The 16,315-nt window shown below is 47.3% G+C and overlaps 8 protein-coding genes across 8 annotated transcripts; 4 read left to right on the forward strand and 4 right to left on the reverse strand.

Annotated features, from left to right (window-relative positions):
• Positions 1–179: 179 nt before the first annotated feature.
• On the reverse strand, positions 180–911 carry EYB26_007567 (uncharacterized protein; the record flags this gene model as incomplete). The annotated part of the gene is made up of 3 exons (XM_054266833.1): positions 180–528; positions 593–726; positions 792–911. The coding sequence occupies 3 exons, from the start codon at positions 909–911 to the stop codon at positions 180–182; spliced, it is 603 nt and encodes a 200-aa protein (XP_054122808.1).
• A 1,848-nt stretch (positions 912–2,759) lies between these two features.
• EYB26_007568 (uncharacterized protein) lies at positions 2,760–3,905 on the forward strand (the record flags this gene model as incomplete). Its single annotated transcript, XM_054266834.1, has 3 exons — positions 2,760–3,057; positions 3,122–3,532; positions 3,601–3,905. The coding sequence occupies 3 exons, from the start codon at positions 2,760–2,762 to the stop codon at positions 3,903–3,905; spliced, it is 1,014 nt and encodes a 337-aa protein (XP_054122809.1).
• A 999-nt stretch (positions 3,906–4,904) lies between these two features.
• Positions 4,905–6,830, forward strand: EYB26_007569 (uncharacterized protein; the record flags this gene model as incomplete). The annotated part of the gene is made up of 4 exons (XM_054266835.1): positions 4,905–5,312; positions 5,380–5,539; positions 5,601–5,730; positions 5,783–6,830. The coding sequence occupies 4 exons, from the start codon at positions 4,905–4,907 to the stop codon at positions 6,828–6,830; spliced, it is 1,746 nt and encodes a 581-aa protein (XP_054122810.1).
• Positions 6,831–7,020: 190 nt separating this feature from the next.
• EYB26_007570 (uncharacterized protein) lies at positions 7,021–7,786 on the reverse strand (the record flags this gene model as incomplete). The annotated part of the gene is made up of 2 exons (XM_054266836.1): positions 7,021–7,636; positions 7,695–7,786. The coding sequence occupies 2 exons, from the start codon at positions 7,784–7,786 to the stop codon at positions 7,021–7,023; spliced, it is 708 nt and encodes a 235-aa protein (XP_054122811.1).
• A 532-nt stretch (positions 7,787–8,318) lies between these two features.
• On the reverse strand, positions 8,319–10,242 carry EYB26_007571 (uncharacterized protein; the record flags this gene model as incomplete). The annotated part of the gene is made up of 4 exons (XM_054266837.1): positions 8,319–9,505; positions 9,560–9,881; positions 9,953–9,992; positions 10,052–10,242. 4 exons carry the CDS (start codon positions 10,240–10,242, stop codon positions 8,319–8,321), a joined length of 1,740 nt encoding a protein of 579 aa, XP_054122812.1.
• A 461-nt stretch (positions 10,243–10,703) lies between these two features.
• EYB26_007572 (uncharacterized protein) lies at positions 10,704–11,793 on the forward strand (the record flags this gene model as incomplete). Its single annotated transcript, XM_054266838.1, has 3 exons — positions 10,704–10,737; positions 10,824–11,259; positions 11,322–11,793. The coding sequence occupies 3 exons, from the start codon at positions 10,704–10,706 to the stop codon at positions 11,791–11,793; spliced, it is 942 nt and encodes a 313-aa protein (XP_054122813.1).
• Positions 11,794–13,274: 1,481 nt separating this feature from the next.
• Positions 13,275–14,352, forward strand: EYB26_007573 (uncharacterized protein; the record flags this gene model as incomplete). The annotated part of the gene is made up of 3 exons (XM_054266839.1): positions 13,275–13,396; positions 13,465–13,999; positions 14,062–14,352. The coding sequence occupies 3 exons, from the start codon at positions 13,275–13,277 to the stop codon at positions 14,350–14,352; spliced, it is 948 nt and encodes a 315-aa protein (XP_054122814.1).
• An 85-nt stretch (positions 14,353–14,437) lies between these two features.
• EYB26_007574 (uncharacterized protein) lies at positions 14,438–15,949 on the reverse strand (the record flags this gene model as incomplete). The annotated part of the gene is made up of 4 exons (XM_054266840.1): positions 14,438–15,210; positions 15,273–15,342; positions 15,417–15,520; positions 15,574–15,949. The coding sequence occupies 4 exons, from the start codon at positions 15,947–15,949 to the stop codon at positions 14,438–14,440; spliced, it is 1,323 nt and encodes a 440-aa protein (XP_054122815.1).
• Positions 15,950–16,315: the final 366 nt, after the last annotated feature.

A 16,315-nucleotide genomic window follows, 5' to 3' on the forward strand; every position in this document is an offset into this window, starting at 1 on the left:
AGATTAGACGAGCTATTGTGCGTCAACTGGTATTATTAGGTATGAAAAAGGTACATGGTAGTGATTAGGGTAATAATTAATATATTGAGGACAGTACGTTCGAAGTGAGCGCTCATGTGGCGGATATGAGTATTAACAATGAAGGCATGGGTTTCTGTTACATGTAGTAATTTGATACATTAGATATAATAAATGACGTTCAATATTGCGGCGAGAAAGCCTCCAACTGTCAAGTGATTCCTTGGATTCATTCGGTAGGCATCTCCAGTGGTGCCGGTCGGTGATTGCGCCAGCGCAAGAGAAGTAATTGGAGGTATAGTAGTTGCCGTCCTTATTGCAGCAGGTATGGACACCGACGTACCGGTAGACGGGGCAGAAGTGATGGTGACCGGTATTCGCATTGAAGACGCGTTGGTAAAAGTCTTGGTCGAAGTACCGGTGTTATGGCCAGCTCCTGGCCCGCTGATTGTGGTAGTACAGGTCGCCGTGGGTGAATTTTCGAGATCGCAAGATACAAAAGCGGCAATCCTAATCATGAAAAACAACGATCAGCAACCTAAACATAACAGTGGTAGAACCGATGTGCTCGTACTCATCGTCAGCGTCAATACGATTGAAAATAGCAGTGTGAGGGCCCTCAATTGCTATCATGGTTCCATCGACACCACAGTCATCGGCATCAGTACCGGAAGGGCAGGCTATAGAATAGGTCGTGGTTGATCCGCTCTGTGGACATCACTGTGTTAGCTACCAAGTGTTCTGTTGTAATTCAGATATGGAATCACACTTACACTATCAATCACCGACCCAACCAGCGCTTGCGACATGATTCCGGGTAAGAACAGGCTTGTGACGGACTGCGCAACGGCCGAACCGATAAAGGTAGCGTATATGAGGGTTATCGGGAACATTTTGATAGCATGCTTTGAATTCTCGTCGCTGGTGTTAATGAAGCCTAGTTATCTGGGTGGTATGCTATAATCCATTCAGAGGTTCAGCATTATTCCTGGGGTAACGTTGAGTATCGCGCCAAATTTATTTATCACATTATGTTGAAGATTTTGAACTGATAAGAGGCAGTAGTCGGACTTTACCCTACTCCGATAAACACCTTGCAGAGATGCATATTTATGATCGGTATGCTCGGAGTGTCTGTGCGGAGTATTTTACGGTCATGTCATGCCTTCTGGAATACTCATACGATAGATAGGTACAGGCGATGAGTGGGAAATGAATAGGGTTTACACATAAAGGAAGGTCTGTTCTCGACAAATGTCCCTTACAGAATTGTTTTCGAAACGATGTCTAGATTCATTTCATGTCAAAACACACAAGCAGTTGGATCAAGACTTCAAAAATTGTTCTCGGATTAGAAAGGGGGAACTCGGCGATCTACAAAGGAGGACGTTACACGGAAATTGCATGGGTATCTATAGACCAGACAGCTAGATTTTTATTTTTGCAGAAGTCTTTGCCGTTATTATCAACCAGTGCATATCTCTTGATTTTATATGGATCTTGCCCCTGAGGGATCATGAACAAATGCGATGGGGCTTGAGCCACCTGCAATTTTCGCAAGTAGCTCTTTGATCAACCCATTGGGAGTATTACGCTAGACTTGGTATCACATGCGCCTAAGATTGTAGTGTATATCAATGCAAATAACTGCTGGTTCACTCAGGAGTATATCTAACATCAGAGTCACCCATATGTATCAACGTCGTTAGAGGTTACCTAGTCGGCATCTAGGGCTAGGTATACCCGCTTCTCCACTGTTTATTGGAAGATATGAGGGAGGAGAAGAATGATGGTAGGATAACCAGTGTATTGCTTGATATATTTTTTTAAGATGAAACAAACAAACACGTTTCCTCCGTACATGCATCAAGGGACCAATGTTACACATATGGGACCCAGCGTCATGCAGGTCCTGGCGAATATTTGTAGCTTCCATCAGTGGACATGATCAGAGTTAGTATCAATTAGGGCATGCCGACACTGGTCTAGTATTTCCAGATCGCGACCCAATCACCTACAGTGAAGGAGAAGGAATAGGGGATGGTAGCTCCCTGTAGGGCAACAAATTTGCCGATGTCGTGAGAATGCGAGATAGCCTGGATCAACTCACCAAGTATTCAAACACGCAACAAATGCGCTGAGTACCTGTATCCGTTTTGCCGTCAGGGACAGAACATCTGACGGCGATTATGAGGACGATATAATGATCAATTAATAGTGCAGACTCATTCGCTAGTGGTGAAATGATAGTGTGACTAAAGCCTACACAAGTCTTCTATCCATTCGGGTTCATGGAGGTCGCCGAGACTTGAAAGTCAGGCGGAACGTCAAAGAAGATGGATGAACATGTATAATGTGAGCACTCCAATCTCTTCCAACCTCGCTACTTGTACATATGTAGATACTACACAACCACCGTACCATAGCTATATCATACCATACCATACTAGATCATCCAGTATGCGGGTAGCCTTATGGTCCAGGTGGTTAGTCCAACATATTATGCAGACGTTATGGACCATTAATATAACACCCACTTGATGCTGAAGAGGGGGAAACACCTGAACCTGTGGTAATATTGTTAGACTATTGGTCGATCAGTTTCAATCTCATTAAATGCGATCTCAGCGTCACTGGGCGCTTTCTCCTCCTCTTTTATAAGAGCCCAATGGCCAGAAACGAGGCGAAAACCGATAAGCACATCGAAGGATAACCATACACTTATCACTTAGCCTGCAACCATGGCATCGGTCAAGTATTTTGCTTCCCAGCCCTCTTTCCCAGATGACTTAGAGCCCATAGCCCAGATAGCAACGATTGCTCTCGCCAAGCTGGTCGCAGGCGACACGGGAGAGGCCGAGACGGTACTTCATGCTTGTCGCACACTGGGATTCTTTCTGTTGGACTTGACAGGTGATCCGGTCGGAGAAAAGATGATCGTCGAGGCTGATGCTGTGTTGGATATTGTGCGCCGGACGATGGAGTTGAGCCTGGATGAGAAGAATAAGTTCGCTCAAGACCGTCCTAATGATTTTCGAGGTAAGAAGGATACATAGTCCCTTCCCATTCTAGAAGCAGGACTGATGACAAGCCAGCTACAAAGAACAAGGAATGATGAAAACCGAAACCGGGGCCCCGGATCGTTGTGAGTTCTACAATGTCTCGCAGGATGACCTCCTCGGCCAAAGCAGCGCGCCACGAACCAACCCAGACTCCATTTCTGCGCATGCCCAGCTCCTGCGCTCGTACCTCGAGCATGGTCAGTTTGCACTAACGCACATCCTCCGAGCACTGGAGACCCAGCTCGAACTGCTGCCCGATACACTCCGGGACCTGCAGGCGCCAAACCGCGCTTCAGGGACCATTCTGCGCCTGATTCGATATGCGCCCAGCCTCACCTCAGCAGATATGCGGACTAGTCTGCTCCCATACACCGATTTCGGCAGCGTTACCTTGTCGGCGAACGTGCTGGGGAACCTGCAAGTGCTACTACCGAGGACGAGAACTCCTGGCAGTGGGTGCGGCCTCAACCTGGCTGTTTAATTGTAAATATGGGTGATGCTAATGTTGAGTGGACTGGAGGCGTACTGAGATCGAATATGCACCGCATCAATTATGCTCCGGGCGACCAGCGCTACACGGATCGTTATTCCGTCGCCATGGCCGTGAGGCCGTTCATGGAGGCTTCCATGGGTCGCCTACAAGGCGGCCGCATCCCCACGGCGGAAGATGACCGATGCGAGGGCATCGAGATAGCAATCGACAACGCCAACACCATTGGCAGCTTGACTGCGCAGGAGTGGGAGCTCAAGAAGGCCATGAGTCTCAGGGATGGACGTGATTGCGCCGGCGGCAGGCAATTAAAGCCAAAGCCAGTGGCAGCTTGATATAACTACCTACTGTACTACATAGTATTGAAGTAGATGTTTCATTCATGCAATACTCGATACTGCACTAGTTAGTGAACTAAGTTAGTGATTTTCATATGACCAATGAGAATACCATTTTTCATGAATCGCCCCTATTGCTGTAGTACACCCCAAACTGGACACCGACATCAGCTCGTTGCCGCCTACGTTCCCAGCAAGAGAATATACTTCTGAGATCTTCCTACAAGCCCCTACTCTATGACATATGACAGTATATAACTCGGGTACTATGTGTATGTAGGGACACGGGTGGATTGAAATCGCCGAATTGTCGTATCGGCTGATTTTGACCGAGCCCGTATCATAACAAACATTACTAATCTTGGAACTCGTCCATTTCGAGACTCTCCCGAGCCCCTGAAACCCGCTATTGCTGTAGGTACACCCCAAACTGGACGCCGACATATGGTCTGCGATATACCCCATGTGCATCGGCCAACTCAGAATAAAGTTCTGAGCGATTAAAGACTAAAAAATCTGCTCCAATAGTTCACTAAGTTAGAGTACAGCTTACGAATCATCACTCCTCACTTTGCTTCGTATCTGATCTCTCGTGGTAAGAAATAGAGTTGCGCTATCAGGCTGAAGCTCAGCCTTCGGGGATAACACAGCCAATAATGCAATCCAATCCCCAGCCAATAATCGAGACGTCATGAGTAGCTCTGCATTCCACGGACTTAACAAAAGTCGACAAGCCGCGTCCATGTGGCTCATCGCGGCCAGCTGCAACCGCGCCTATCCATACAAAGCTTTACCTTGCCCAAGTCAAGAGTCGGCGGAACCCAACTCCCCGTCTTGTTTTACACACTGCTGCCTGGCGCGCAGAGCGTGGAATGCAGTGGAAGGAACCTTGATTAAAAGAAGCAAAAATATAAATTGACTACGAAGTACTGTACTGGTCCTGTGCTTTTTGCTTTCTCATGATCAGCAAAATATACTTTGGCAGTTGATGCAAAGATGACTACGGCCACCAACCAGTACGAGACTTCTAGCACGACCACATCGACAGCAACTGATATTCACATGGATAAACTGAACGAAAAATATAACGAAAATATGGAGTCTTCAATAGAGGACGAAAAAATCCAAAAAGATGATCTCGAAAAGGATACCGGCAAAGATGCAACGGCAGACCAACAAGCCGAACCTGAATATCCCGACCTGTTTAAAGCTGTTTTGATAGTCGTCTCTCTCTTCATCACCGTCTTCCTAGTGGCGCTAGATCAGACCATCATTGGAACAGCTATTCCCAAGATTACCGACCAGTTTCACTCGGTCCAGGACGTTGGCTGGTACGGCAGTGCATACTTTTTGACGTCTACAGCTTTGCAGCCTACATATGGCCGTATATACAAAATCATGAATGTGAGTCGCGTCCCTTTTAAACCTTGGAAGGTGCTTCTCCCTTTTAAATGCTCACATGCACGGTCAGGTCAAATGGGCTTTCCTTGCCGCCATTTTTGTGTTTGAGCTGGGCTCTTTGATATGTGGTGTCGCTCCCAACAGCTCGACTCTGATCGGTGGTAGGGCTATTGCAGGGTGTGGTGTTGCCGGCATCTTCTCCGGAGCATTGGTCATTCTCAGTTTCTCTAGTTCGTAAACTACTACTTAACCACCAGTATCTTCGGTCACTAATCTCTACTGCTTCTCTAGTTCCCCTTCGGCAACGGCCGATGGTGTTTGGTCTTTTTGGCGCAGTCTGGGGTGTGGCATCCGTCGTCGGACCCTTACTGGGAGGAGCGTTCACCGATCATATTTCATGGAGGTGGTGTTTTTACATCAAGTAAGATCTATTATCTTGTATCAGAAATGAGTAGATACTGACTTAGCAACAGCTTACCGATCGGAGGCGTCGCCGCGGCCATTGTTGTTCTGATTCTTCACCTCCCTGCCAGAAAGAACGACAAGACTCAAACATGGTCTCAGACACTACTAGAGCTTGATCTTGTCGGCGCGGCACTCATCATTCCCGCCATTGTGTGCCTTCTGCTAGCACTTCAATGGGGCGGCAACAAATATCCCTGGAGCGACTCACGAATAATCGGCCTCTTCGTCGGATTCGGCTTGATTGCGATTTTGTTCGGCATCTCTCAATGGAAACTTGGAGATCAAGCGACTTTGCCGCCCAGGATTCTTAAGAAGCGGACCGTATGGTCAGTATCCATCTTTGCGGTCTCCTTCGGTGGAGCATTCTTTCTCTTCATGTATTATCTACCCATATACTTTCAATCGGTCAAAGACCACTCGGCCACCAAGTCGGGTATCGATTTGCTGCCTATTCTGCTCGCAACGGTGATTTCATCCGTCTTTTTCGGCGGCCTAATCACCGCCGTGGGTTACTATACGCCATTCCTAATCCTCAGCACGGTACTTTTCTGTATCGGAAGTGGACTGTTGACGACGTACAGTACGACTATATCAACACCAAAATGGATCGGATATCAAATCCTTGCTGGAGCTGGTGTCGGGGCAGGATTCCAGGTCCCCATGACCGCCGTTCAGACAATTCTGTCCCAAGAAGATATACCCATTGGATCTGCCGCGGTAATGTTCTTCCAGAATCTAGGTGGTGCTTTGTTCATTTCAGTTGGTCAGTCAGTTTTTCAGAATGGGCTCTCTAGCTACATGCAGTCACACGTACAAGACATTGAGCCTAGCGTCATCATCAGTGCAGGAGCAACTGCCATAAGAGATGTTCTTTCAAAGATTGGCAAACTGGATGAATTGCCAGCTGTCGTGGAGGCCTACATGGCGGGTTTGGTGAATGCTTATCGAGTCAGCTTGGCCTTGACATGCGTTGCGTTGGTTGCTACTCTTTTCGTGGAGTGGAAGAGCGTGAAAGATAATGGAAAGGAAGGGTCCGAGCCAGCTATTGCTGTTTAATCATCTTCATTCTTGTTGGATATATTTACTAATATTCACCGCCGTGGGGATTTGCTTCGGTAAATCGACGAACTGGTCTACGGTGTTGTATGGTTAGACACGAGTGTATATTTCAAATGTCTTCCATATTACTTGATTAATCTCTTCTCTTGTTGTATTCTAAATAAAACTATGTATATCTAATCATAGATCACGCCTCCCGTTTGGTATGAGCTGCCTTGCTTTCTTTCCATTTCTCATCGTAATCAGCTGGTTGTACTGCATCTTCAACTGGAGCCCTTTTAGTCGGAAACTTCTTAGAAAACCACAGCATAACCGGAATGCCAATCAAATATACTCCCCACAAGGCAGCGTTCACCTTGTAGCCAGACTTGTAGTATGGCGCCTCATCCGCCAGATAGGCATACAACGGTACCCAGGCATTGAATATGTATACCAGAATATTCAACCATACAAGCAAGATTGCTCTTTCCTCGGCACTATCTCCACAAATCTCGCTACCCCATGCGAAGAGCAAGGCACCTGTTCCGACGGGAGCAAACGTCAAGAACCAAGCAACGTATGTTGCACCAAAGGGCAAGTCCCTGACGGCCACAAGGGTTCCTAATAAATCGATTGTGGCACCAGCCATGATGACGGGCCATCGAACACTAAGAGCATCGGAAGTGATGGCGTATACGAGGGCCATGACTATTCGATTGCATACCCTCCAGAGGGGAGAACGTTGATTGGCTACTGAGTAGATGTTGAGAGATCTCAGCCAGAGGTTAACGTATGCTGCGATGTGCAGTGCGACGACAAATGACCTAGAGTTTTCGTGTTAGAAATTTATAGTCCACGGATGAAAGTTGCAACTCAACTTACACAAATGGAAGTAGATGGGCCAATGACTCAGGACAGACACTGTATAATGGTGGCGATGGAATGACACGGGAAATCGAGGCTCGTATTCCCATGAAGTTCAGTATCCTATCTGAGCATAGAGTGTATAGTCTCTATGGTCTTGAAGGGGGCGAACCGGGCAGTGTGGGAGTTAATTATATCTTCAAGAAGAATGCAGAAGCGCAAGTAGAGAAGATCAATATTGGTGCCAAGGCGGTGACGTCGTTGAATGCTCGTGACTATATTCAGATCAACTCTCCTGGTGAGTACCCCTCGATATTTCATGTGTAATGTTTGAGGGTTGCTAATAATTGCTGTAGGCGGTGGTGGATGGGGAAAGGCCATTGCAAGTGGAGATGATTCTGCAGTTGACGGTGTTCGCCCTGTGCCTATATCAAAAGTGCATTGATCGTCACCGAGGTGGTTATGATTAGATTCAAAGAAGTGCGGCCTGTGAGAAATTAAAACGTTAGACCGGGTCCAAAAAGACATTTCTCTTTCAAGGCTTGTATTAAATATATGTTTATATACCACAACGCCGGTAGCCAATAAATACGCTCAATATCCGAAAGATTAGGACTCACGTAACGCCAGTCTGTTGTACACCTATTCCGCAGTCCGGTCTTGTAGAGGAATCGTCAATAATCCTGCTACCAAGGCTGCACAGCCTCCAACTCTCATAACCCAGGCAACGCTATTATCAAATGGTTGGCCCCGTGGTTTCTGTAACGCTTTGAAAATGATACTACTGAGGAGACTGGACACCATTTGGGGAAATGAGATGAAGACGTTATGTAAGCCAAGAACAACGCCAGCTTCCCCGATACCGTTAGTATCCCCATCGTCGTATGCATGACTTGGGCGGCGGATACTCTCTTCTATGCTCTCTCGTGAATTTCTCGGCTCGCCGTTATGTTGTGCAAGCTCTGTCGCGATAAATGCATATGGAGCCCAAGATGTAACCATCCAAGGGATGCCAACAATTGCGATCATCAACGCAGCGATTCCAGGTGATGATATGAAAACTGTACTGAACATGCAAACCGCGAATAGGAAGTGTGAAAATAGCCAAAGTCGTCGAAGAGTCAGGCCAGGTATCCGGAGCTTCCTGAGAACATATAACGAGTTTTGCAAAAATGGTCCATAGCTCGAAGTCGGCTGTGGAGACTGTAAAGGGCTCCCACTTGTGGAAGCTTTGAATGCTTTTTGTGATGGTGCTACAACCATAAGTGGTAGCACAAGACTGCCCACAAAAGCAACGACAGCGTTCAAGAAATAGGCAGATGTCGCAATTCGGGTAGCCTCTGACCATGTCTTGTCTATCTCACCATTGGATAGACCAGGGTGCTTGTCGAAGATGGGATTCACATACAATTGGCCGATATATGTAGTGATATAAAATAGAAATGGAAACCATCCAAACCAAGACGCGAATTGAATGGCAAATACTTTCTTTATCTGAGGGGGGAGGTGCCGTGCAGACTTCCAAATCATACCGAAAGAATTCATCGTGCTCAATCTCACCGCCGCCCTTGGTTTGTCATGGGTTCGTTGTTCCTCGATAAAGATGCATGATACCAACAAACTACCTATCAGGCAAAAACTTCCTATCACAGAGATCACCTGAAATTGTGTTTTGCCCAGTATGGGAAATATCTCGGGTAAATTCATGTAGCCAAAAGCATAGCTTAGGATGCTTGCCGCTTCGCTAACACGGCTCGCCCAGGCATTGGCGGACTTTTGTTGATGCCATGGAGCATTGTCAACAATATATGCCCGCATAGCGGCTTGGACTAATCAGAGTTAGGATATGCTCAGCCGCGCGTTTGAAAAGGATAGATAATCACCTGTATTGATCCCGAAATCATGACAGTACATTAAAATGATCGCACCGATGATTGATACTGATTTCACCGTATCCGATTCATGGTCGGCACCGAATACCGCAAATATGCTGCCGGTCAACTCTCGGACCCAAGCCAAAGCGAGGAGACATATCACAGTCGTCGCGCCACCAATTGCTATGAACGGTTTTCGTCTACCCCAGCGACTGCGACAATTGTCACTGCGTATGCCGATATAAGGTTGTACGATAGTTCCTGTCAGTGGCCCAGCAACCCACACCCAGGCAAGCAGGGCTTTACTCATACCCAGCGATAAGAGGTAGGGCTTGTCGTGGCATTTTGATTAGATAAAAGACGTCATGGAGTAACTTAGTTGGTTAGGATGCGGCAACATACAGATCCGTTGGCATGTTGGACAGACCAAATTACCTGGACTCTGCTTCTGTCAGTAATTTTCCGTAGATAACATAAAAGAAGCCATCGATAATAACTCACCCTCCCATACCAAACGTCAATATAAACAAATGCCAACTACTCTTGGTCATCTGACTAGAATCATCCCGATCACTACTAATCACAGACCCTGGTTCGGCTCCCCATTCTTCAGCAATTAAAGGCTCGGCCTCATAGCGCAACTCCGCGGTTGCATCGGATGCGGCAGGGGGCGTTCTCGGCGCTACCGTCATGTCGGTGTCGACCATCGAGATAAGTTAAGAACTCGGTGGCATTGAGATAGTAAACCCAGGGGATTGTGGTGAGATTTTCTCTTACTCCTTGACCCTGGTCCCAGGTATATTCGATTTGCAGTTGAGTGTTGTAAAGTGTTGGGTGTTGGTTGTTGTTGTGATTGAGGCTAACGCTAACTACGTCTCCGCTGCCAAGCGCGATCCCCGAGGCAGTCGCAATCGTGGTGGGGTCGCTCCTTCCACTCAGGGCACGCCATCCTCACCGTGGTTCCGAATGGCCAGAAACATCCCCTCATAAAAAATGCATTGTATCCCCCTCTCGCTCGTCCATATATACGATTCTTCTTCTTCTATTCTCACAACCTCAGCCAGGTGAGGTCAAGACAGAGAAGGGCCCTCGCATCAGCCAATTTTGGAACTATTTTCCCTTCTCGTCGTGCTGCCACTGCCCGTACTGTACCATGTCAGCCCCGCGCGCGACAGCTGGCACCAAAGGTATGGAAGATCCCTGCAGGACCGATCTCAACTTTCAAAACTCCGATCCTATCAATCCCATGCTAACGTTGGACTGTACATCTTAGTGTGGACCACCCTCATAACGAATACCGCATACCTCTCCGGCCTTTTGACGCTTGAGTACTCTCTCCGAAAAGTCGGCTCAAAGTATCCCCTTGTTGCGCTCTATACAGACACCTTTCCCGAAGAAGGCCATGCGGCTCTTGACGCTCGGGGAATCTTGAAGAAGCGCGTGCCGTATCTTCTCCCGTCGATACCCAAAGACTACACAAATGATATGCGCTTCTACGACTGCTGGAGCAAGCTCACGCCATTTTCGCTCGTTGAATATGACCGGGTGGTACAGCTCGATAGTGATATGTTGGTCCTACGGAATATGGACGAGTTGATGGAACTTGAGTTGGATGCGCCGGATCTTGCGGGCACGGGAAATAAGGTCTTTGCTGCTAGCCACGCGTGCGTGTGCAATCCGTTGAAGAAGCCCCACTATCCAAAGGATTGGTATGTTTGGTTTGTCGTTGATCTTACTGGATATGATGGCTAACCGGTTGACTGAATTAAAGGATCTCCGAGAACTGCGGCTATACCTCTCAACATAACACCCCAGACGTTGCCCAAACCGAGGGCGCGTCGCCTAGTTTCGGATTAGGCATACCCAATGGAGGTCTTCAAGTAGTCAATCCGTCCAAAGGCACTTACGATAAGATAGTCGCTCAATTAGGAAGCGCTGCAACGTCTGACTACGAGTTTGCCGACCAGTCGCTTCTCTCCGATGTGTTTTATGGCCGATGGATTGCCCTTCCCTACATATATAATGCATTGAAGACGATGCGACGCAAGGGTGTACATGACGCCATCTGGCGCGACGAGAGTGTCAAGAATGTTCACTATATCCTCAGTCCTAAGCCATGGGATGATGTGGACGAAAAAGACCCATCGAAGCCTGGATATGATGCCTCCCACGAATGGTGGAGGATGCTGAACAAAGAAAGGCTCGAAGATGAAAAGCAACGAGGCATCAACGATCAATTTTGATAGTAATGTTACTCTTCGGAAACAAGTCGTGTTCTAAGATTTCTTGTCGGTATCTCCACCTACGACCAAATGCAGTGAGAGGTTTACCGGCCAGAACACCAGTCGCTCGCATCTTTGGTAGTCCGGAAGGCAGCGGGTCGTGAATATCTGTCCCTTTGAATTTGGGATCTTTGGAATGCCATAATTTTTGGAAGTCCCTTTTGTCGTGGTCATCTATGCCAAGGGAGCTCGGGGACGGAAATATACGAATCGGCTTCAGTGCGTCTGTCCGATAGTACATCGTGATCTAAAAGTACCATCTTTGTGCAATTTATAGATAGAATTTTGATGGTTTTCGGCCACTACCTATTACGACATTTGGGCAGCAAGCATATGATGGGTTTCGGAGTGTTGACTCCCATATGGGTTGTCTCAGGTAAAACCCTGTTCTCCGTCGTAATGAAGAGCCACCCAACGTTTATGAGAACTCTGAAACAAGCGACCTCGCACATTGATTCGATATCAAGCAAAGTACAAAAATCCTACGTGGTTACCTATATACTGACACTGGCCTCCGACTCCCTCTCAGGTTCCAAGTTCTATCCATTCCTAAGCCCTCCCAACGGCTTATGCTCCGTCCCCAAACCTGTAAAAGTATGTCCATCGCTGATGATTCTATTAGCCACACCCATACACAGAGACATAATTAAGCGGTCTTCCCTCGTCATATGGCTTTGATTGATCGATAAGTCCGAGGTCTGTAGCCAGACGAATCTATTGTTAGGGTCGTTTTTAATATTCGAAGCAAGTATCTACCACGTCAATCATCTTCTCCATAACGAAAGAACGAGGTGGATGAGATGCACAGCATGTGGTTTATGCAAAACAACATCCCCTGCTTCGTACATTAACACAAGCCAGCGCGGATTCTGTTGCGCACACATTCAAGGGGGGTATTCGGATAGTAGACCAGTAGACATTATGTTTTGATTGAATGCATTCTAGGCTTGTTCTTCAGTCGTGCTAGCTTCTAGCGCACGTCTTTTAGTAAATTCTTGCTCAATTTGAGCTCCTGCTGCTTCGTCTATAAATCCCTGTTGGTACATACCTAGGTTCTCAATCATCCAGCAGGGAAGAAGATGATCAAGATATATCAACCCACTCCCGTTAAACTCCCATCCCCAATCGGCACCCAAGCAATCTCACTAGCAGGCTCGCCATTCCTCGAAATGATATGATCATAATGCACGCCGATCGGCTTTGTAGTTTCGGACCAATTGTTGGCTCTGCAAAGATAAGCATGGTAGGACGGAGACTGACAACAGCATACGGTAGGACACAGAAAATACAAATGTGATTGGCTGAGAGAATATTCAAGGGCTGGATTCAATCTGCAGCCTCGGCTGTACTCGTGATTATTTCAACCAACACTGCACCCGTTCGCTCTCTTGTATACGATGTCGTGAGTTCGACTATACAGCGTTGAGTCTGTCGGTGCCGCCATGGCAAACACAAAGGTCAACAAAAAAGTCACCTCCTTCACGGATGCGACACGGGTGACGCCTGTGGCTGGTACGGACGACCAGTTCGAGGCGACGATCCAGTGGGACTGGTGCGGCGGGCTGTCAGTATTGACCTATTCTATACTCGTCATATCAAATCAATAGCATTCAACTAATTGAGTCTTGATAGACACGCGCACGGCGGCCTCACGCTCAGTCTCATCTTCTCCACCGTCCGCGCATTCTTTCTCCGCAAATACCCATCCACTCCACAACCAGACCCCATCAACAGCGACATCCATTTCATCCAACCCGCTCCACAGGGCCGCGTGGTACTCACTGTCACAGAATTGAGTCACGCAAAACGCTATTCTACCGTCGAAGTCAAACTCCGCGATCCTGCCGGCACGATATGTACGTCCGCAACGGTGATCCAGGGTAATCTGGCGACGGAAGATGGGCCTTCGATCGCCGTTCCGCCGGTAATGACCCCGGCCGAGATACCAGATAGAGAGCGCGACTGCGATCAATGGATTCGAAGTCCGTTGTTGGTGAAGCTTATGCCTGTGATTAGCAAGATGCGTGTGCTCAAGCGCAAAGAGGCCAAAACGCAGTTCTGGAGCAGGAAGGGGGAGGCTGGGTTGAATACAAAGGAGACGTGGGTACGGTGGGAAGATTTAGATCAGAAGTTGGACGTGATCAGTCTGGGTGTTGTGTGCGATAATGTCAGTTATCTTCCAACTCTTATGCTTTGCTCTGGTTTTCTAACTTGATCGCGATATTTTAGCTCCTCCCAGCTCCTCTCAACTACGATCCTACCATGGCCAATCTCAGCAAATACGTCTTTCCTACCATGTGCATGTCGGTTGAGATCAAGAAAGACCCGAAAGATGCCGAGTGGCTCTTTCTAGAGATTGTGTGCCACAGTATCCAAAACGGACGGTACGATACTGACGTGCGTGTCTTGGATGAGAACGGTGATTTGGTAGCCTTGGGCAGACATGTCTCTGTCATGGCGGAGATGAAACGTACAAAAGCTAGTAAGATTACAGTAGGGGATGAGTTTGCTAAGTTATGATATTCAAACACACTCGTCCCGCTTTCCCTTCCTGGCGCCGGTAATCAGATACAAAACAGATACCCAACGATATCAAGTATCAAGCTCAATGACCAATAATACTCCCACCCGGGAGCTGAACCCTCAGCCCTGTCACCTTCTCAATATGCGTAGCAATTGCAGTAATAGAAGTGAAATACACCGGTCCTCCATCGACATGCCCCCCGAAAATCATACCCATGCAATTCGCTGTATCCCGTTCCAACACCAACGATCCCGAATCTCCAACTTTGGCAAAGAATTTGGGGTCGACAGCCGGGATAATGCCCCATTCTCTCGTAACGTATCGCTTGCCATCGGCGTTGTAAGAGACGACGTGACTCTGAATCGGGTTGACGATCCCTATGGTAGTACCACTCGCAGAGCCTTGTTTGTAGACCACAGCCATCTTGCGGGGTTTCGCTGCATGCAGGATCTGACGCGATTCACAATGAGACTTGCTTAGATCTTTGACTTTGTTTCTGCGGATCTTGGGGACTAGAGTTGGGTCAACCTCGACCAATGCCCAATCGAGTCGGTGCTTGTGTCGAGAGAAGCTGTATCCTGAAGATGCGTAGACAGTGCCAAAAATCGCATCTCGGGCCAAGGATTTATTGGTGTCCGCTTGTATTTTGTTTCGATGGTATTTCAGGTGTTGTAGCTCTTGTCGCGGGAAGGTTTCTTTGTCTCTGCTGTTTTTGGATGCGAGGATGTCTCCTGCCAGGCGAATGAGCTTTTTCTGATTGTGGTGGACTTTTGTCATATTTGAGACAATGCTGGGTATTGCACAGGAAATTTGAGACGGTTCGATGAAGTCTTGTGCATTGCGAAGATAGTGTTCTATCAGGGAGCAAAAGTCAGACATGTCCATATAGGGAAATGATTACATTGAGTAGACCTACCAGAACAGTCTCCCTTTGGTCGCAGCATCTCCATGTCATCTTCTCCTTTAATATAGGGTCGCACAATATGCTGGCATGTAAGAATGCATTGTGCGACGGCCTCACCGTTTTCATCAACTAGGTCGACGTAACCACCAACAGTACCATTTGATCGAGGATCATGTTGTAGTCCAATACTTTCCCCGACGTGACAAGAGAAGGGTAGAAAACCTCGATTTTGCCAATGCGTACTTCGATAGTGAGGCCATCTATAATAAGTGAGCTAAATAATCCATCGAGAGCGATATGATTGAATACCAACCAGCCAGTTCCCAATGAATCTCCTCCATGAGCTCGGTCAGATCGGCGTGATTGTGTGGCATCGCTCGCAATGTAATTACAACTGTATGACTATCATCCTCAAAAACAGGATTGTTGTGTAGAGTATACTGTAGATATGCCAATAGTCGCGGCCTACGAAGACAGTCAACAGAATCAAACTGAAAATTGCGCTTTTCCAACAGCTCAATGATTGAGTCTCCAATTTTGTTCTCTTTCCAAGACTGTGTGATGCGGTGATTTGGCAATGCTGGTAGGAATTCCTTTTCAGGGAATGACGCAGGGCTCATATGGATTGGGAGAGAGATGCAGTCGTTGACTGTTCTTGTGATGACTATGCTGGACTCGTAGCCTAGCATGACGATTTGTAGGCCCGAGAATATGTTACATGAAGAGGAAGGATGATGTTGACAAAGAGACGAAGCAGGGCATATGGCGGGGCGTATGTCGAGGGAGGTAGTGGAGGAGGAGACTCATTCCAGACTGGGGATACTAAAAATTGCCTTGGGGTTTGCAAATTATGTAGAAAAAGAGAGCCTGACGAAAGGGGCATTAATATTCGTATTATCATTTATACATTCCCTGATAATTCTATACTGCTAATAGCCACAGTGAAAATAATCGATTTCTGTACAAGGTTAACTGTTTCTGCGCCAAACTCCAGCCTATATGCCCACATTATCCAAACAAACTTTTGTCACTATCTTCCAGGCTTCACACATAGC

The sequence above is a fragment of the Talaromyces marneffei genome, chromosome 6, assembly GCF_009556855.1.
Source record: "Talaromyces marneffei chromosome 6, complete sequence".
Classification (NCBI taxonomy): domain Eukaryota; kingdom Fungi; phylum Ascomycota; class Eurotiomycetes; order Eurotiales; family Trichocomaceae; genus Talaromyces; species Talaromyces marneffei.